We start from the raw sequence: 19,950 nt of genomic DNA on the forward strand, positions 1-19,950 counted from the left end.
GGATTATGTGTATTTTATGGCCTGTCTGTGTGTGTGTGTGTGTGTGTGGGTGTGTGTGTGTGTGTGTGTGTGTGTGTGTGTGTGTGTGTGTGTGTGTGTGCGTGTGTGGAACTCAGACTCCATTCAGAAATATTCACCCTAACATTTAAACTGTTCCTCAGCTGTGCAGTCACGGACACCTTTCTCATCCCTTCAGAGACGCTGCAGGGTGTTTGTGGCCGTCCGCCACTGGGAATTCTCTTTCTGTCAAATCAGTTAATAACTAATCACTTCATTTCACTCACTGCTTCACTGCTAATCCAGACCCCCCCCACTGTGCTACGGAATGCAGTGACTTATAGATTTTATATATATTTATATAATATATATAACAGTATTTATATACTGTTCTCACACCATTCAAGGATCATGTGGATAAAATCAGGATAAATTGGCCTATTAGTTTTTCTGCTTTGTCTTAAAAAACACAATGTATACTTAAAAAAAAAAAAAGTATTCCTTTACTAAACTAGACTGAATAAAAAGGTCATGTTTGGTTAACAGTAGGTGAAGAGCAACACTACACAAATAGCTATTTTATGAACAAAGACAAATTAAAAGACATTGTGAAACATTTAACACTTTACATTTTTACATTTGCAAAAAACGTTTAGCTCTTAAAAAATTCTATGTGGCAAGATTTCACTATGTGAAGGATTTACCAAGGCTACAATATAACCACTAAAATAAACTACATAGATATTTGAGTGAACATTTTTTATCATGCAAATCATACCAACAAGAAATACAAGCAGTGACAATTAAACTAATAATGGAAGACCATCTTTCTTGCTATAGCTTTGTGGCAGGATGAACCTTTTAGCATTGCACCTCTTAAGGAATCACAGATCGGCTTGAAATTTGTTGTGTTCCTTAAGTCAAGTTACTTGTTTTAATAAAGCACATGAAGGCTGACCAATGGTGGTGGCACAGTGGTGCAGTAATGAAGGCTCTGGGTGACTGATCAGAAGGTTAATGTTCAAGCCCCAGCAACACCAAGCTCCCATTTGGGCCCTTGAGCAAGGCCCTTAATCTTCTTTACTTTAGTGCTGCTGTTGCATGGCTGACCCTGTTTTCTGACCCGGAACTAGCTGGGATCTGCAAGCAAATGCTTAGTAATGTATATGTGTCAAATAAAACCTTTCTAAAGTTTGAAGATAGCAACTGTGAACTGAACTGATGCACATTTAAATCTAAGTGATATGAGTTTGATTAAAGGGGATTGAACTCTTATCTGTATATGATTGATTGATAGAAAATCCATCTTCAGTTTAAATTGCTCAGATTATTTTTTTATAATTAATATACTGTGGTCTTAGATTTGCATATTTAGTATGTTACATAACCATGTAGTATTATTATTATAATGATTATTATTATGATGATGATTATTATTATTATTGTTGATATTGACATCCAAAGGTAACCTTTTAGTTTACTTAGCACCATGTGTGTTCTCATGCTAACCCCAATTGAAGTAAACCTATATACTTTGTATACTTTCCCTTCAATATATAATACTATATTTGTAGTAAACGTAAAGTATGCAGAGTCAAGGTTTCCATTAATATACATGCACTAATGCAATGTGCAACATTATTATGAATGGGTCTAAGCTGTGTTTGTAGACATGCTCAAAAGCATGGCAAAAATGTCATACCATTCCTCAGGCAGAGACCTTGAGACCCACGCATTTCAATTAAAAACTGCTAATCATTTGCATGAGCAGCATGTCTATGTCAGGAACATCTGTGCTTAAATATTCCTTAAAGCCTCCAAAACATATCTATTGCATTGAAGAGGCTTATTTTTTAACAAACTGTATATTTAGCATATATTTGCTATTCGGGTTTTTTTTAACGTTTAAAATCGCTTGCACATGCATTGGAGAAGGCATCATAGCTAGAGGAGGTGATGAAGCGATGTTGTCGTGAACGGCATGCTGGGATGCTAATGCGAGTTTAATGACCTAGCGCAGAGCCCTGAGGTCCTGCAAGGCCCATGAAGCTGTGGTGCTGATTGATGACATGAAGAGAATGATGCAGCAATCTCGGCAGTAGCTGCAACTCATCCTGCCATCAGGGCAACTGGAAAAGCTGCCATGATTCAGCAGATTGGTGTACATCCAAGCATGCTGTTGTGCTCAGACGAGTTGTTTAACTTGCATTCAGTGTTCAATACTTGCCAGTGGTTGTTCCACTGACCCATGCTGTCTCTGATTTTATTGCAGTACCATTTAGATTCGAATGTGTATGTGCTATAATAGATAATCTAGTGTATAGCCACTGTTCTGATTCGAATGGTTCATTATACATTTAATAAAATATGGCAAATTTGGATTTGGTCTTAATTGCCTTTTTTTCCTTATAGACAGAAGCCAAAAAGTGAGGAAGGCAAATAAAGAAAATAAGCAAAGGCAATAAAAAAACTGAGTGGAACACTATATACTGTATACATGGACAATGAAATCAACCAGAAACAAATGTGGGAAATAGATAGACAACATCTGCTGGCAGGGACGGATGGTGTTCAGAGTGTGTGACATGGAGATCTTCTTGATAGAGGGCTCCTTTGGTGCTTCTAATGTATTTAAAGGCAAATAAAATTGTACAATATTATTTGCATATGCATAACCTGATGTAATTGATGTATAACATTTTTCTCAGGTCAAAAGTTTACATACTTAGTATTTTATTTATTTTAATTCCCGTAATGACCACACCATTATTTTTACTCTGTTGCTTTAAGCCATTTTGTTACAATTAAAGTATATAGAAGATTTGCTGTTGCAACCAGGTTTTTAACCTTTTGGCTGGTTGGCTGCTTCTAGATCATTCTCTAGTATTTAGAGTTCAAAGTATACCAGTCCCTTTTCCAGGAGGAAACTATCTACCCAACATAATGCTGCAACCAAAAAACTTACAGTTTTTTGTCAAAGCATTGATCATTATGGAGAAACAAATATTTTTGGTTAAATACTCAGTTTAAATAAATTTTATTTCTGTTGTGCTTTTAACAATGGAAATTGTCTCAAAGCAGCTTTACACCGATAAACTGGTAATAAAAGAAGTTGTTCCTTATAATTCTAAGTTTGTCCCTAATGAACAAGTCTGTGGTATCTTTTGTGTGTGTGTGTGTGTGTGTGTGTGTGTGTGCGTGTGTGTGTGTGTGTGTGTGTGTGTGTGTGTGTGAGACAGCCTTTAGGGCATGATGATGTAAGGCTCTCATACTGTATACATATCTGGTACCTGATGCTGCCACCTGTTGTTGTCTTGGGGTTCAATTAAACATTTAAGGACAATATTTGTGCCCCTTTACTTTAATTTCTTTTTTTTTTGTTTATTTTTTTGTTTTTTTAACAGAAAGTTGTTTGCAAAGACCATTACAATTACAATTATGGTTCCTTCAAATCCTAACAAAGTTACAAGCTTCTTTGATTAGAAGTCAACTAGAGCTTACTCTCTCTCTCTCTCTCTCTCTCTCTCTCTCTCTCTCTCCTATCAATTACAGCTAAATGGTGCTTGTAAGTTTGTGTATGCACCTCTGTATGTTTTACCTCTTACAGTTCACATTCTCTGGAGGAAGCCTTCTTCCTCCCAGTTTTATCCAAATTAAAATAAGACTTGATTGGAAATAAACTAGGATGTAAATAAAGTAGATACCATAATTAACCTGGCAAAAGAAATGTTATGATAACATAAAACATTTTTTTAAACATTTTTAACATAGGTGAATTGAAAGTTTTGGCCTGAATTGTAATTCAAGTCAAAATTAGGGCTCAAACATAGGCAGGTACAGTTACCAGACGCTAGGACAGTGGGTAAAACATTATTATTATTATATTAATGGTTTACACTAACAGTATGATGGAACAAGAAAATACAGAAATCAGGCTTCCAATTGAATGAAAGTCTTTAAATTGAACAATGACACACAGAGAATATTATAAAGGCAAATAGCCAATAACATAAAACAGGTTTGCACAATTAGACAACAACAACAGACCACTACTGAAACAGTAGAAGAGACATGAACATAGCAAAAACCAAAACAATCATGAGCATAAATATATGTATAAATTAATTTTTCTGTAATGTAATTGTATAAAGCTTCAGTATCTATGAGTCTATCTGGAATTGTTTATAGTTTTAACTTTGTCTGACACCTTTGTTAAGTATGAAACTGAAGTTATTAACTGTTCAATGATGTTTTGAGGCAATCCAAGAAAGAACCTAAGCAATCTTAAGGGTTACTATGTGGTACTATCGACAGTAATCTCACAAAAGTAGGGCACTAGGATGGATCAGGGAACTTGTGGGTCGCTTGTGTTAAACATGGTATCTAAGTAAGGTAGATGTCTGATCAGATCTTGAGGTCAAATGCCAACACCATCTACCTGCCACTTCTGGGCTTTTGAGCAAGGCCGTTAACTCTCAAGTGCTGGGTAACTAAAAAAGATGAGTGTATGTTGCTCTGGCTAGGGGCGTCTTCCAAATGCCATAAATTGTGTTCAATAATTTCTATATTACTTATCAAGTGTGGATCACATCAATAATATATTCATTATAAATTAAATACAAAAGAAATCTTTTGTGCGGGTGTGTCTTAGTTTACTTCACAGATCAAGAATATACAAGATTGTATCACTGTTTATTACTTTTTTGTTAATGCTTTATTATTTTTTTCTTGAATTTTAGAATTACCTTGACAGGACATTTTGAATGCTGTAATAACCGACAATAACTGATGTGTGAACGGGCAGTTTTTATGGTCAGAAATACGCTGAAAGTGATTTAGACTTGGCCTCAACTGTACATTCCACACAGCTAACCACTACCATGTAACATCCTTTTACACACACAGCAACAGGAAACACATGCACAGGGGTGCTTTATAACCCTCACATTATCAGCTTATCTACAGGTCAGCATTACAAATGCAGAGCCTTCTGTGGTGACCCCTTGGGATGCAAAAGCCCAATGTGTGTTTTCCCTCCAAATCTTTTTGCCCTGATGTAATAAATTGGTTATGCTAACATTACAAGGGTTTAAAATAGCATTCATAGATGTTTTTGTGATAGCTAAATGGGTGTGGGGGAAATTCTCTACAATTGCTAAAACCTCTTTGGAACATATTAGCTTAACAGTATTCTTGCTTATCTGGACTTTACTAACCATGTTATTTATTTTAGACATTTGTCTGGTGAACTGCAACACTACAAAATGGAGGAAATGTTATTTCCAAGTGCTGGGAACATGTTCATTAAGAAGAGACACAGACCTAATCTTTAACTCAAGAGGATGTTATTTAACATACAGCACAGTAATTCTGCTATTAGTTCAGTGTAATTTGAATGATAGGCTCCTGTAAACAAGTTAGTGGTGAATGCGATCAATGCAATTGATTAGTCATCTGAGATTACAGGAAACAGGATGTGGCTCCTGTCACTGCAAAATACCAACATTTCGTTTTTTCTAAATACTTTATTTGTCACTAGACAAGCAAGTGCAGTCGTATTTCAATGTTAAATCACTACGTAATTCCTTACATAAAATTCTTCAATTCAAAATGGAATTTTTGGAATTGTGTTGTATGAAATAAGTGTCTACAGGTTGTATACTGCATTTACTACTAGTGGCAAAGATTCTTCAGAAACTATGAACATTACACAACTGACTCCTGAATATAGAACATATTTAGGAAGAACAATAATGTATTTTTTAGCATTCTGTCGCAAAGCAGTGGAAAGATTAAAGTATATGGGCCTTTCATCTAATTTCCTCTTCTCAGAGAACAAGCAGCTCTTGAGGAGCATCGTCATTTCGTAATTCCCATCTAACATAAATACTTTGGAAACAAAATTCTGTTCCTGAATTAATTTACTGCTGATATTAACATAACTAAATGAACCCAAAGTAAATAACATTTTACATTTTACACTTATCTACATCATAAAACAAAAGTGTTCCTGAAGACCACCAAGACTTGGACCAAAAATGCAAACACAACTAATTGTTTTCTGACCTAAAAGAGAAACACTCTGATTCAAGATCTCCTCACGTACTGTCTGCTGCAATAAAACATTATTTTGAGAAAGTAATCTAGACATTTTATGATTAATCACAGCAGCAATAATACTAATTTCCGTCAATATTCATCTAATGAATGCATTATACAACCGAACATCAACAAATAAGAAATGCTTTTAAAGACTGTAGATAGACATGGAATTTATAGTAAGTCTTTTTTTTTTTAGATTTGCCTTGCAGTTGCCATCATGAGGAGATGCGAGTATAATGCTCTGTTAACGTTGCCATGGCAACAAAATGTGGACTCTGCATGTGTCAGCTTCCATAAAGTGATTTGTCAGCTAGCATAAAAGGACCTGGGACTACAATATTTTTTATGTTATAGAGCAGAAAGAATGGTTGAAGCAGAGGTGAAATAGGGTTAGTGAGTTATTCTGAGTCTTTTTTGTGTGATTAGGTTCGGCTGAAAGGGCAGGAGGCACTGCAAGACACAGCAGTGTCACTGAAAGAGGGCTGCCCTTTGACTTACCTTCATAAAGAGCAGTAATTATGAGCATCATGTTGAATTTTATTTAGCTAATCTGCAAACTAAACAAAATAGCTTTATTTCTTGTACAGTTGTGGGCTAGATTATTATTATTATTATTATTATTATTATTATTATTATTAGTAGTAGTAGTAGTAGTAGTAGTATATTTATATTTAAGTTTATTTATTACATGTACATGGATTATTTTTGCTTCTTTGTTTATGTATTAATTGATATAATTAACATATAACTATAATTATATATATGTTATATTGTTCATTTCATATTAATTCATTTAGTCAAGTGCTTGACTCTGGTCAGACAGAGTAACAGAGTAATAAATAATAGTAATAAACAGTATATATAAATATATACACAGTATCTCACAAAAGGGACTACACCTCTCAAATTTCAGCAACCAGTATTTTATGTAGTAGTCAATGTGCGGTTTGTATAGCAGTACAGATTTACTGTCCTCTAAACATTATTCAACACACAACCATTATTGTCTTAATATCTGTCAACACTTCGTATGAGTACCATTGATATCCAGCATCCAGCCGTAATCCTCCTGGGCATGGAATTTACCAGAGCTGCACAGGTTGTTGCTGGGATTTTCTTTCACTCCTCCATAATGACATAATGGAGCCGCTGGATGTTAGACACACAGAGCTTCTCCACCGTCCGCATGAGGATGCCTCACACGTGCTCAACAGAGTTCAGATCGGGAGACATATTTGGCACAGCACAGGAGTTGTCATCTTGGCAGTGTGTATATGGTCCTTATTATGTTTTAAAAACTGCCATTCGGACCAGTTTCTGAAGGGAGGGCATCATGTTATGCTTCAGAATGACACAGTACATGCTGAAATCCATGTTTCCCTCAACGAACCTCTGCTCCCCAGTACCAGCAGCACTCATGCAGCCCCAGACCATAATGCCACCACCACCATGCTTGATTGTAGGCAAGACTCAATTTTCTTGGTAATCCTCAGCAGGGCATCAGAATACATGCTGGATACCAACTGAGCCAAGAAAGTTTATCTTAGTCTCATCAGACCACAGGACATGTTACAGTAATTCATGCTTTTGGACAGATTGTCTTCAGCAAACTGTTTGCAGGTTTTATTGTGAGCCAGCTTCAAAAGAGGCTTCTTAAATCCATAAAGAATTCTTTGCCATGATCTGCCATGTTGAACATCCAGTGGTCAGGATGAGAGAATTTTACTCAAAGCACCAAATTTTAGCTGCTCTAATACAAGATATACAGATTTGTATGATCCTGTCAAACAGACAAAAACATGAACATGATGAATGGGGCTTTCAATTTTAGGGCTCCTTATTTTTCTCTATGCTGATATAGTTCTTAATGACAGTGGCTGTATATTTGGGATTGTTGTCATTGTCCAGAATACATTTGGGGCCAAACAGACGAATCCCTGAAAATGCCGGAAAAAGCCTTTATTTCTCAGCACTGAGGACACTGTTATTCCTGACCTAATCTCCAACTCCATTTGCAAAAATGCAGCCCCAAACTTGCAAGAAACCTCCACAATATTTCATTATTGTACCACTCTCCAGCCTTTCAGCAAACAAACTACCTCATCATGAGTCCAGAGCACCTGCTGCCATATTTCTGCACCCCAGTTTTTATGTTTTCATGCATAGTACACCACATAGCCTTATTTCTACACCTTCATTCTACAATGAAGACCACTTTTGGCCAGACTTCTCCAGACAGTAAATAGGTATACCTGGATCCCACTGGTTTCAGCTGATGGTTTCTTTGCTCATGGCACCTTGCTGGACATCTTCCGATGTTGGAGGGAAGTAAGCATGATGTGGCTTTCATCTGCTGCAAGTTTTCTTAGCTGACCACTGTGTCTATAGTCCTCAACATTTCCTTTATGTTTGTGCTTATTTAAAATAGCTTGAACAGCATCTTGAAACCCCAATCTGCTTTGAAATCCATGCCTGGGAAAGACCTTGCTGATGCAGTATAACTTCCTTGTGTCTTATTGCTGTGTTCACTCTTGCTTTGGTGTAGGACCTGTGACTGTCTTCCACTACCTCATCTTAGTGGCAGAGTTTGGCTGTTCCTCTAACAGGTTTAAGCCTCTTATTCATCTGTTTCTCTTTCAGTTAATGACCATGTTTCAACCTACATATGAAATTGATGATCATCAGATAAAAGTTCACCTGCTTGATATAATTGGTTAATCATACACTTGACTCCAATACTTCAAAATATATAAAGTATAAAAAATAATAATAATTTATATATATATATATATATATATATATATATATATATATATATATATATATATATATATATATATACACACACACACCGACCCACACACACACACACACACATTTATGCAATTCATCTTTATTTGTATAGTGATTTTAACAATGAATATTGTCTCAAAGCAGTTTTACATAGATATGAACAATAAAATAATGTACTGTATAAGTTTTTCTTTATTACTGTGGTGAGGAAAAGCTCCCTGGGATGGCATGTGGAAGAAACCTTGAAAGGAACTGGATTTATTAGGGAACCCATCTTCATCTGGGTGGAACCAAATGTCCATTCAAATATATAAATTTTTTTGTCTTTAGCCATACATTTACTTCTAAGCATTTTCTGTCTACCTCAGCACCTCCTATCTTCTCAACTTCACTGTAGCGGATGTGGGCGTGCCCCAAAACGTATTCTATTATGTGGACATGACTCACAAACCTCCTCACTTCCCACACACAAAATCACCATTTAGTCATGCATCACAAAAGCAGCATTATTGGTGAGTCATTGAAGGGCTTTTTTGCAGGTGATCTGAGATGACCCTCTACTTTCCTCAGCCATACTAATGATGTGACACACACACACACACACACACACACACACACACACACACACACACACACACACACGCTGCACTTTCTCGGAGTAAAGTGTAGTTCTGCCATTGATTCTGCCAAACAATAATTGAGGAGTGTGTATTGTAGGCTGAGTGGGGAGTATACACCATGTTCAGGGTGATTACACTGGGAGAGAATGTGACTGAAGGGTTTTCCTCTTTAAAGCCACTACTTGCTTGGAAGACCTGTGGACATAGTATAGCCAGTGGTGTAATTATATAGTAAAGCAGTGAGAAATGATGCATTTATACTCAAAGAGGAGCTTGCATGTGTTTAGCTATGTGCTATCATTGTAATACTTATGTTTAACCTCAGAACAGAAACCTTGTAACTTAGCTAGCAGGTTTCTAAAGAAAAAGCACTTTAAAAAAGAAAAAGCTTTTCTCTTACATGTGACTAAACGTCTCTTTGCAAAAAACAAGGCACAACAAAACCCATATGAACATCTTAACTAGATAGCTATCGAGCCTACTGAGGTAAAAGCAGAGGTACAAACTACATCTGGGGTTATTAAATGTTTCGCACACGAAGTGACCACAAAACCAATCATTCAATATTCACATCTTTATAGTCCAATTCTCTTTTTTTATTTTTGTAATTTTCCGACAACCAAATTTATTGAGTTGATATTATTCATATGCCCACTTGTTTTTGGAGTGAACTAAACCCACTCAATTCAAGTGTCCAGACTATAACCAAACAATAAATATAATAACTTTGATCACCATGAATTTTATTTCCAGGTCGCAAACATTGCAGACCTCTTGCCTATGTTTCATGCACTCTAGAGAGCTCCTGGACCTCACTTCAAGAACCATTGATCTACAAATCTGCTTGTTCTGAATACTGAATTTATTATATATTAATAGTGTATTTAGGATCTCCCTCATTAAGCACTCGAAATATAACTGCTTACAAATACCCCAGTTCACATAATCATTTACTCTATATGTACATGCTATTTTTAAGATTATACATCTGTTAGTTTTAGTAATACTATAATATTATATATAACATTTCATATTCAACCTACTCATATTTAATATAAACTGTTATTTAGAGTCCTTTTGCAATCTTTATCAGTTATCTGTATATTTATTCAGGGGTGGCTGAAGCAGGCTTGTGGTTATGTCACCTCTACCCAGAGGGACATAAATCCTATTTCACATCTGCCAGCCACTTCATATTTATTATAAAGTGGGTCCAGTATAGATAGTGAATCCAAGTAGCCCAAGGACACAATGACATGACAGTTGTGACACTTAGATTATCAAGTTTTTACACACATGCATGCACACACAAAGCTCTCTTCAAATAAAAGCAACATGTATGTGCTTACTGTTTTTATATGGTGTTAATAATTATATGGTGGGTTGTCTGGAAGATTAATAATGTATAGTGCTATAAACTATATATGAGATATTGACACATACGCAGGAAGAAATAACTGACATTCTTGACATTATACTTTATCAGTGTGATTTCGAATGTCTAGATCGGTTTTGTAGCTGTCAGAGAAGATTTAAATACAGCATGTCTGGCACATGCGTTTGCAGTTTGACGACTGTAATCGGGTGTCTAAATTGCAATATTTGGTGGTAACACTGACTGATATCTTTAATTTCCAATCATGATTTAAGCAGGAATATTGATTGGGATTGACGATTGCATGTGTGTATGTTTGTTTGTCCACAGAGAATCATGAGCACTGTGGAGGAAGACCCGGATCACATGATACCATGAAGAGAAGCCTGCAGGTCCTGCCTAACCAGCTTCTGAGTATGTTTTTTTCTTTGCTCTGCATGAGCTTATTATATTCAATTGTATTTCATGTATTCAATTGTTGAAAATAATCCGTGCATCTGAAAAAAAATTTCAGTACACACAGAAAGTGTAGCTAAAAGACTAATAAGATAGAGAAATGAAAAAGTAAATATCCAGATTAAACCAGAAGTGATGATGACACGTCCTATCATTCAACAGTCCATCTGACGTTCATTGTCATTTCTACCTTTACTCTATTCATTTTTATTTGTTGCACTCTTGAGTCCGCACTACTTTCAGTATTTTAACAACCATGGCTGGCTGCACATGCACCACACGAGCCTGGCAGACCTCCAAAATGAAAAGTGCAAAATGGATCAGGAACACGAGGTCAAGCGATGATGTGTCTCTCTGAAGTAAATTCGCTTTTAGGACATATCCTGTCAAAGGCCTTATCGTTGTTATGAGAAGCTACCTGCAAGGACGGGCCTAAGAGCTAGCGAAGGAGACTTGCTCTAAAGATTTAGATGAAGAGCTGGTACATTTTCTCAGGTGCAGATTGTTGAGATGTGGTTCACCACCTAGAGATTTCAAGCATTCTTTTTATTCATGTATGCATTGCATTTTCCATCTGATATCTGCTTTAAAGGAAGCTATTTGGAATCACTTGTAGTTTAGGGGGATTTTTGTTCTATAATATTGCTACAAGTAAATAACCACAATTCCCCAATATTTTACACAAATGGACATTGAATGATTGACAATGGGATCTACATGTTAATAAAATCAAATGAATCTATATTCTTGAAAGAAATTGTTTTCAGAAAGTGTTTGGAATGCCTTGAACAGATTTGCTAATTATTAACATGAAGCAGGTTGCATTTATTTGTTTTATGCATTTTATATGTTCATTTATGTTTGAACTACCTGCATTTATGACTCTTGTTATGAATTTTGTCATGGAAATGGTCTATATTAAGATTTTCAGAAAATCGAATGAACATAATAGTTAAACTTCTGTCTTTCACAGGTTTTTTGGTCGATAAGTCAAAGTCATCTTTGTGGTCATAAGTTTGTCATCTGTGTTTGAACCACTCCTTTAAAATAGATTCTTGACACAGAAGAAAGTTGAAAAATAACTCAGGGAATAGAAAATGTAGGCCGATAAAGCAGTTTTGCTAGAATTTAGTAATCTAGTAATTTTCCGATTAGTCCATCGATTAATTAAGTATTTTTTTTCTTAGTTAAAGAGCAATGCTACATGTACAAGAGAAAATAAGACTCTTAAAATGAACAAGTAATTTGTTTCCTTTTTTAGAAAAAATAAAAGTTTTATTGCTGAAATAGCAAACAAGAATATCTTTAAAAACTAAACCCATTTAATGCATTTAATTGCCAAATAACATCAAAATGCAAATACAAATATATAAATAAATATATAAACCATAAATAAAAATATCAAAATACATTTCAAATTACTTTTAAAAAAAGGTAAACGCATAGAATGGTGTTTTCTTTATGATTTTGTTTGAAATTTTTCCAAACTTTGGAAACTTTCTATTGTGTTCTTTGGCCTGAATCTTCTCCTCGCCCCTCGCAGTTTTCTCTTCGTTCCTCCATTTTTCATTCTGCAGCATCTTCTGTGTTACTTGTCCAGGGAAACGTGCGTACACCACTTTCAACACAAAGGTTGTGATTTATGACAAAAAAAACTTGACAGGAGAAATTGCACATCTGTAAGTAAATTCTGAGCCTGCGTACACACAACGTGGAAACACAGAAGGTGAGAAGGGGAATTGGTGACACCGATAGTACACACAACCTTTGAGTGGAAAGTGGCATACGCACAAAATGGGGCTGGAAATGTGCGTACGCCACTTTCCACTCAAAGGTTGTAAATGAGACCCCAAAACGATAAACGAGAGTTTATCAGGTGGTGTGTCTGTAATAATGGTCTGTGGGGAAACACAGTGCTCCAGGTTTAGTTAAATGGACCAAACCAGTGGTCCCCAACCCCTGGGTCAATTGGTACTGGGCCGCACAGAAAGAATACCTAACTTACATTATTTCTGTTTTATTTATTATCTGATTCTGAATGATGTTTTATTTTGGAAAATAAGCGGATTCTCTTTGCCATCTGTCTATGACTTACTCTTAAAACATGTGAAGATGCCTCAGTCATGTCTTCACTTCATCCACTACCTTCTTAAAGAGGCTGCTCCGGCCACTAACGCATAATACATTACTGCTAAATTGAAACGCCAAGCTAGCAAAATTAACAAAAAAACAACACAGTGGATTCGTGATTATTATTATGTTTAGAAAATACCAGTTTTTATGCAGGTCATGTCATTTTATTTTGTTGTATTTATCCGCCACACCTTAAAGGCCCGTCTGTGATAATATTGTCTGACATTAAACCGGTCCATGGCGCAAAAAAGCTTGGGGACCGCTGGACTAAACGAAGCATTGAGGCAAATAATTTTCTGTCAAATTCAAATGGCATTTGTTGTGGGTTTTTTTTATTCTCCAATCTTACTGCAGTTGCATACATTGAAAATGTATGTATTCTTGTCTCTTTATTGAGGCAGATTAGCCACCCTAATGTTGTTAGCTCCTGTAAGAAATTGTAACAAAATGGGATAACCAGCAGTCATCAGTACTTAATACATAATGCTGCAATTCTGAATTTTAAAAATCCTTTAATCGTACGTATTTATGCTGCATGTTTACTTACAGATATTATTTAAAATATAGGTCACTACATGAACACCACAAACACAAAACTTACTCCCCTACACACAGCTTCACAACAAAACAAATGTTAATTCAAAACTGCTTTTTAACTTTAGACTTTAGGTGTAAAAAAAAACTGCACTGCAACTGTTTTCTAAATAAGTAAATTCTCTCAAGATTTATATATTTTTCAATATTATATTAATTGTTTTTGCTTAAATCTTACAATATTTTAGTAAACTCTTTAGTTATATAGACGTGTGCTTAAAATGTGTGTGTTGTCTGGAGAAAATGGATGACACTAATGATACCATTTTTCGTTTTTCTCAGGCTTTTGTCTGTGCTGCTAAATAAGACCCAGTACCATGCTGTAAAAGAATTCCTACTGGGTTGTGAGAACGGTTTGGTGAAATGTTTATAGACTTAACATTGTATTATTTATTGTGTGTTTTGCTCTTTAAGAGCCACTATCTAAATTTACATACAGCGTGATTTCAGAGAACTTTATATGCATACTTGTAAGAGGTTCAGCTAATCATTAGCATGAATGTTAAATAAACATCCCTCCAAAGTATCTTTAGTGGAGGTGGTAACTTTAGTGGAGGTGGTAAGAAACGACTACATGATAGCAGAGCTAATAACGAGGGGGAAAAATGCCTTTAACCAAAAATATGAAGATGTGTTTATATTATTGTTTTGGATAATTTGCATACTTCAAACCCATGTGTGTAATATGTGTAGATATTTGGACTCATTTGCTAATTAGTCGATGAAGCCCTCAAAATTGCTTCGACGTCTTGTAATGGAGCGCTCAGCATTGAGAGGCAAATATTTTGTTTCTTACCTGATATACTGTATGTGTATATATATATATATATATATATATATATATATACACACCCCACCAGCAGGTGTGAAAAAGTTTGGAGACCCCTGTAATAAAGCATCAGTCATATTTTTAATTGGTGATTAAAATGAAAGTAAATTAGGTCTCACCATCTCTGGTCTCTGCAGTGTTTCCCTGAAGTGCAGACATTGAGAAGCAGTTGAAACATAGTAGGAGTTCTGCTCTGAAACACCAACACTCCAAATGTGTCAGCAGTCCTGAAACTGCACCATCACTGTAACACTCTAACACTGTTATATTAGTCAGTATATTGTTTCACGTCCCTAAATATTGTATTTTTATAATGACTTGCATGTTTAAAGTAAAGACTCAATCATCTGTAGTACTGTTTAACATTTATTTGAAATCTCTAATGGTAGTACATGATTAAAGTTTTACAACATTCAGTACCTTTTTTGCAGCAGGAAATGCTAAAATTTTCTTTGTAACTTTGGACCAATACCATAAACGCAACACTTTTGTTTTTGCCCCATTTTATATGAGCTGAACTCAAAGATCTAAGAATTTTTCTATGTACACAGAAGGCAAATTTCTCTCAAATATTGTTTACAAATCTGTCTAAATCTGTGTTAGTGAGCACTTCTCCTTTGCTGAAATAATTAATCCACCTCACAGGTGTGGCATATCAAGATGCTGATTAGACAGCATGATTATTGCACAGGTGTGACTTAGGCTGGCCACGATAAAATGTGCAGTTTTACTGTATTGGGGGGTTTAGGGGGTACGGGAGGGGTTCTGAAAACCAGTCAGTATCTGGTGTGACCACCATTTGCCTCACACAGTGCAACACATCTACTTAGCATAGAGTTGATTAGGTTGGTGATTGTGGCCTGTGGAATGGTGGTTCACTTCGCTTCAATGGCTGTGCGAAGTTGCTGGATATTGGCAGGATCTGGAACACACTATCGTATACGTCGATGAGGACGACGAGCATGCAGATGAGCTTCCCTGAGACGCTTTCTGACAGTTTGAGCAGAAATTCTTTGTTTATGCAAACCGATTGTTGCAGCAGCTGTCTGGGTGGCTGGTTTCAGTCAATCTTTGAGGTGAAGATGCTGGATGTGGAGGTTCTGGGCTGGTGTGGTTACACGTGGTCTGTGGTTGTGAGGTCGATTGGATGTACTGCCAAATTCTCTGAAACGCCTTTGGAGATGGTTTATGGTAGAGAAATGAACATTGAACAATTAACAACATTAACAACAATTAATTAACAACATTCACGGGCAACAGCTCTGATGGACATTCCTGTAGTCAGCATGCTAATTACACGCCCCCTTAAAACTTGCGACATCTGTGGCATTGTGCTGTTTGATAAAACTGCACATATTAGAGTGGCCTTTTATTGTGGCCAGCCTGAAGCACACCTGTGCAATAATCATGCTGTCTAATCAGCATTCTAATATGCCACACCTGTGAGGTGGAGGATTATCTTGGCAAAGGAAAAGTACTCACTAAAACAGATTCAGACAGATCTGTGAACAATATTTGAGAAAAATAGGCCTTTTGTGAAGTTCAGCTCATGAAAAATAAAAAAAGGAAAGTTGCATTTATAATTTTGTTCAGTGTATACATTTATTTTCTTTTTTAAAATTAGTTTCAGTCAAAAGTGTCATTGTCAAGTGTCAGGTGTCAATCATGATACCTGGTCCTGGTATTAAAGTGAAAATCCTGGTGTTATGTTAGCTGTAGTTAGTTAATATTGTTTTCTTAGCTGTTACAGTAAAGCTGTCCCAATAGAATGGTATACACGTCCTCTTGTGCATACCAATCTAACAGAAAAAACAAACATCTCAACATTTCTGTGATGTTAATTATGCGTCTCAGTAAACAAGCCCGAACTGTGTGTTTTTTCATTACGGTAACCATAGACATAAAAAGGCAACGCAGAAATGATCAGAGCTCAACAAACACGAACAGGAAGGCATTATCAGATGGGCATACTGCTTCCCACCTTATCTTTAAGCTCACATCTGTCCCACCCTGACCCTCCCTCAACACAGGAAGTGCTGCATCTGTCCCACAATCCTTTGAATCAGCCACTGTGTCGGGCTTTGCTGCCTGGCCCTCCCCAAATAGGAACCAGTAGAAAGGACTATTGCTGTGATTCATTGTAAATATTTTACGTTTACAACCCGGGATATTCTCCTGTGGGATTTTTGCCGGCTGTCTTTTGTTTTAGCATGTTAACACCAGAAATATTCAAGGGATTGTTTTTCAGTAAAAACATAAATACAACTATTAGAGTTGCTTTTCTTTTTAGATGAGGACCAATAACCAGGATTTATCACTAGCATTGTTAGACTCTAAGGACAATTTGCACAGTCCTTCTTCTTTTAAACATAGTCAGTGTGACATGGAGTACAATATACAATCCACTGAAGGAAGCTACCTCTGACTGGGTTTATTAATAACTCTTCTGAGCAAAACTCTGGTTGAGACAAATAAAAGTGATGCAGCTGAGACTGAGGAACTGTCAGATACAGTCATTGTCATTGTATTATACCCCTGAAGTTCAGAAATATTCTTAAAGTATCAACACATTCTGGATGTGCGCAGTCATACAGTGAAGGCATGTGAGCTCTAAATACTGATTAATGGTGTTTTGCCCTATTTTGGAAATGTTTCCTAAAATACGGTCGTGTTTATTTGTGGGCATCTTGTTGCACAGCTTAGTCACATTTGTAATTTTTTCCCCCGTGCCATTTTGCTGTATATATTTTTCCTTGAGGAAGCCAATGCTTACATTTGGTGTTTCTGGAATTGATCTTTAGGCACCTTGAGGGAGCACCTAGAAATCTATACTTCACCAAGCGATAAGTGGACTTCCTGGGTTGATTGATTGGGTCAGAGATCTCAGGCAGTGTTGGCAGCCAAGGCCTAGTGCAAAATGAATTAAATAAGTCAAGCTATTTCAGGATCCAGGCTCCCTGGCAGTTAAACATAGAAACAGTAGGCCATTTTCAGTGCCAAAACCATACGGGTTATAATTATAATACAAGTAAAACACTAGGGAAAGATGTAGGCAATGATTAAGTTTCTATCCCTAAATTATTAACTTTAAATACTAAGATTTGACATCTTTTCCAGGTTGGTGTGTGTTTAAAATGGGGGAAGTCAAATAAAACCTTCATCAGACAAGTTATTTTTTTTTTGCAGAAGAATTTGTTGAATTTGAATGATCAGAAATGAGTAAAAGATTTTGGGTCTTTGACCAAAGATTGATAACTTGGCAAATCATGAGTTACTCTGATCTACACAGGATTTCAATTGAAGTCTGAACTTAATACAATACATGTGATTGTTTAACACAACCAGACCCGATTCGACTCAACCCAGTCACCCAGTTATATGTTAAGCCCACTTGTCATATTTCAACCCAACCCAAAATCAGTTTCTTACAACAAATTTTTTTGCAATATACAGTATTTTAGGATTAAATCATGCATGGAAACAAACACATATACAGGTGTCAGCATGCCACAGCAGCCCACTCAGCACACAAGAGCAATAGGGGGAAAAACATGCAATTACCAGTAATGAAACTTTGCTGAGTGCATTACAGGTGTAAAATCACATACATTCCTCCTGGAACCTGAACTTCTTCAAAACAAAGTTCCACAATAAAAAAAAACTTCCATTGTACTCATATATTATTTAATTTACCTTTAGTGTACTTACAATAAATGTTACACTATAAATCACTTTAAGATACAGCTATTTCTGTCTGATCATGTACACTAAGAATCACACCATTTTCTTATCTGCCCTGACCTTTTCATGACACACTTCAATTTGTCTACAGTTTCTAACTTGAGGCTGAAAACTGCTGGCCCTATCTTAGTAAAATGTGTGCTGGAGTGAGCATCCATAGAAGGCATAAAAGCAATCTAATCTGATAAAGAATTTAAGTAAATTATGCTCATTTTATAGCTTATTATATGGCTAAATTTACTAAGTTTGGCTAAAGGCAGTAGTCAGATGGTAAAATGGTTTTAACAAACAGGTTTAAAACAAAAATATTGAAAATATTGACAACAAAAGTACTAAAAGAACACCAAAAACCCAACTGTTAGCCATTAGCCTAAGTTACTGCACTAGCTAAAATAGTTTAGAGGGTAAATAGACACAAGTGATTTCAATATTACAGATGCCAAAAACAACCAAAAATTAATAAAAGTAATCAATTAATTATTGTTCCTCATCAATAAAAAAATGCAAAACACTAAAACCTTTATCCTTTTGTAGTTCAACATCAGACTCCTTCAGCCTCTCATTGTTAAGCTGGCACTATCACATGCAGTATAAAACTGATTAAACTGAGCAATTCTGAATGTATTGACAAGAAAATTAAGAACACAGAGATCCTGTGGTGAATGTTTTTTGTTTTAATTGTAAAAATGAGCCAAACATTGAATACTAAGTGGTAACCAGAATGTACTGAATGTTCCTATTCACATGAGTTATTGAAAGCATATTATTGCAAGACTTTATAAATGTCACAGGCTGCTTATATATTACATATTCTATACTGCATGGGTTTCTCTTCTAATAAAAATGTTCTCCCTGTGCTATGAATATGGGTTGGTCCAATTGGAAACATAAATCAGGTTGTAATTTAATCTCTGCATGAAACTAACACATTGGAACATGCTATTTGCCAAGTTTTTAAAATATAATTGATCCTCAGTATGTGTTTTATTATACCCTTTTTCACTTATAATGGATTTTAATTATGGCTGTCAAAATTTTTGCATTAATAACGCATTACGCAAATTAATTTTAACAGTACTAATTTTATTAATACGCGATTAATGCAGCATGAATTTCTGTGACCATTTTTATTTTAAATATAAATATAAAAGAGGTGAAATTAAAACCTTCAACGCAACACACATTTACTCACGACATTCTTTCTTTACTCAGATATAAAATATTAATAATAAACTCCACCGAAAAATAATTTTTAATCAGTTAACATTTGTTTTACTGATGCACGAAGTCTCAAATCAAGACCAATATCT

The 19,950-nt window shown here is 35.7% G+C and overlaps 1 protein-coding gene across 1 annotated transcript in view; it reads left to right on the forward strand.

Annotated features, from left to right (window-relative positions):
- tmem108 (transmembrane protein 108) overlaps positions 1–19,950 on the forward strand; it is a 72,494-nt gene that overhangs the window by 33,433 nt on the left and 19,111 nt on the right. Inside the window, exon 3 of the mRNA XM_046834064.1 lies at positions 11,218–11,301. Coding sequence (XP_046690020.1) covers positions 11,262–11,301 — 40 coding nt within the window. The 5' untranslated portion in view covers positions 11,218–11,261. The remainder of the gene's footprint in view (positions 1–11,217; positions 11,302–19,950) is intronic.

Source organism: Silurus meridionalis, chromosome 21 (assembly GCF_014805685.1).
Source record: "Silurus meridionalis isolate SWU-2019-XX chromosome 21, ASM1480568v1, whole genome shotgun sequence".
Lineage (NCBI taxonomy): Eukaryota > Metazoa > Chordata > Actinopteri > Siluriformes > Siluridae > Silurus > Silurus meridionalis.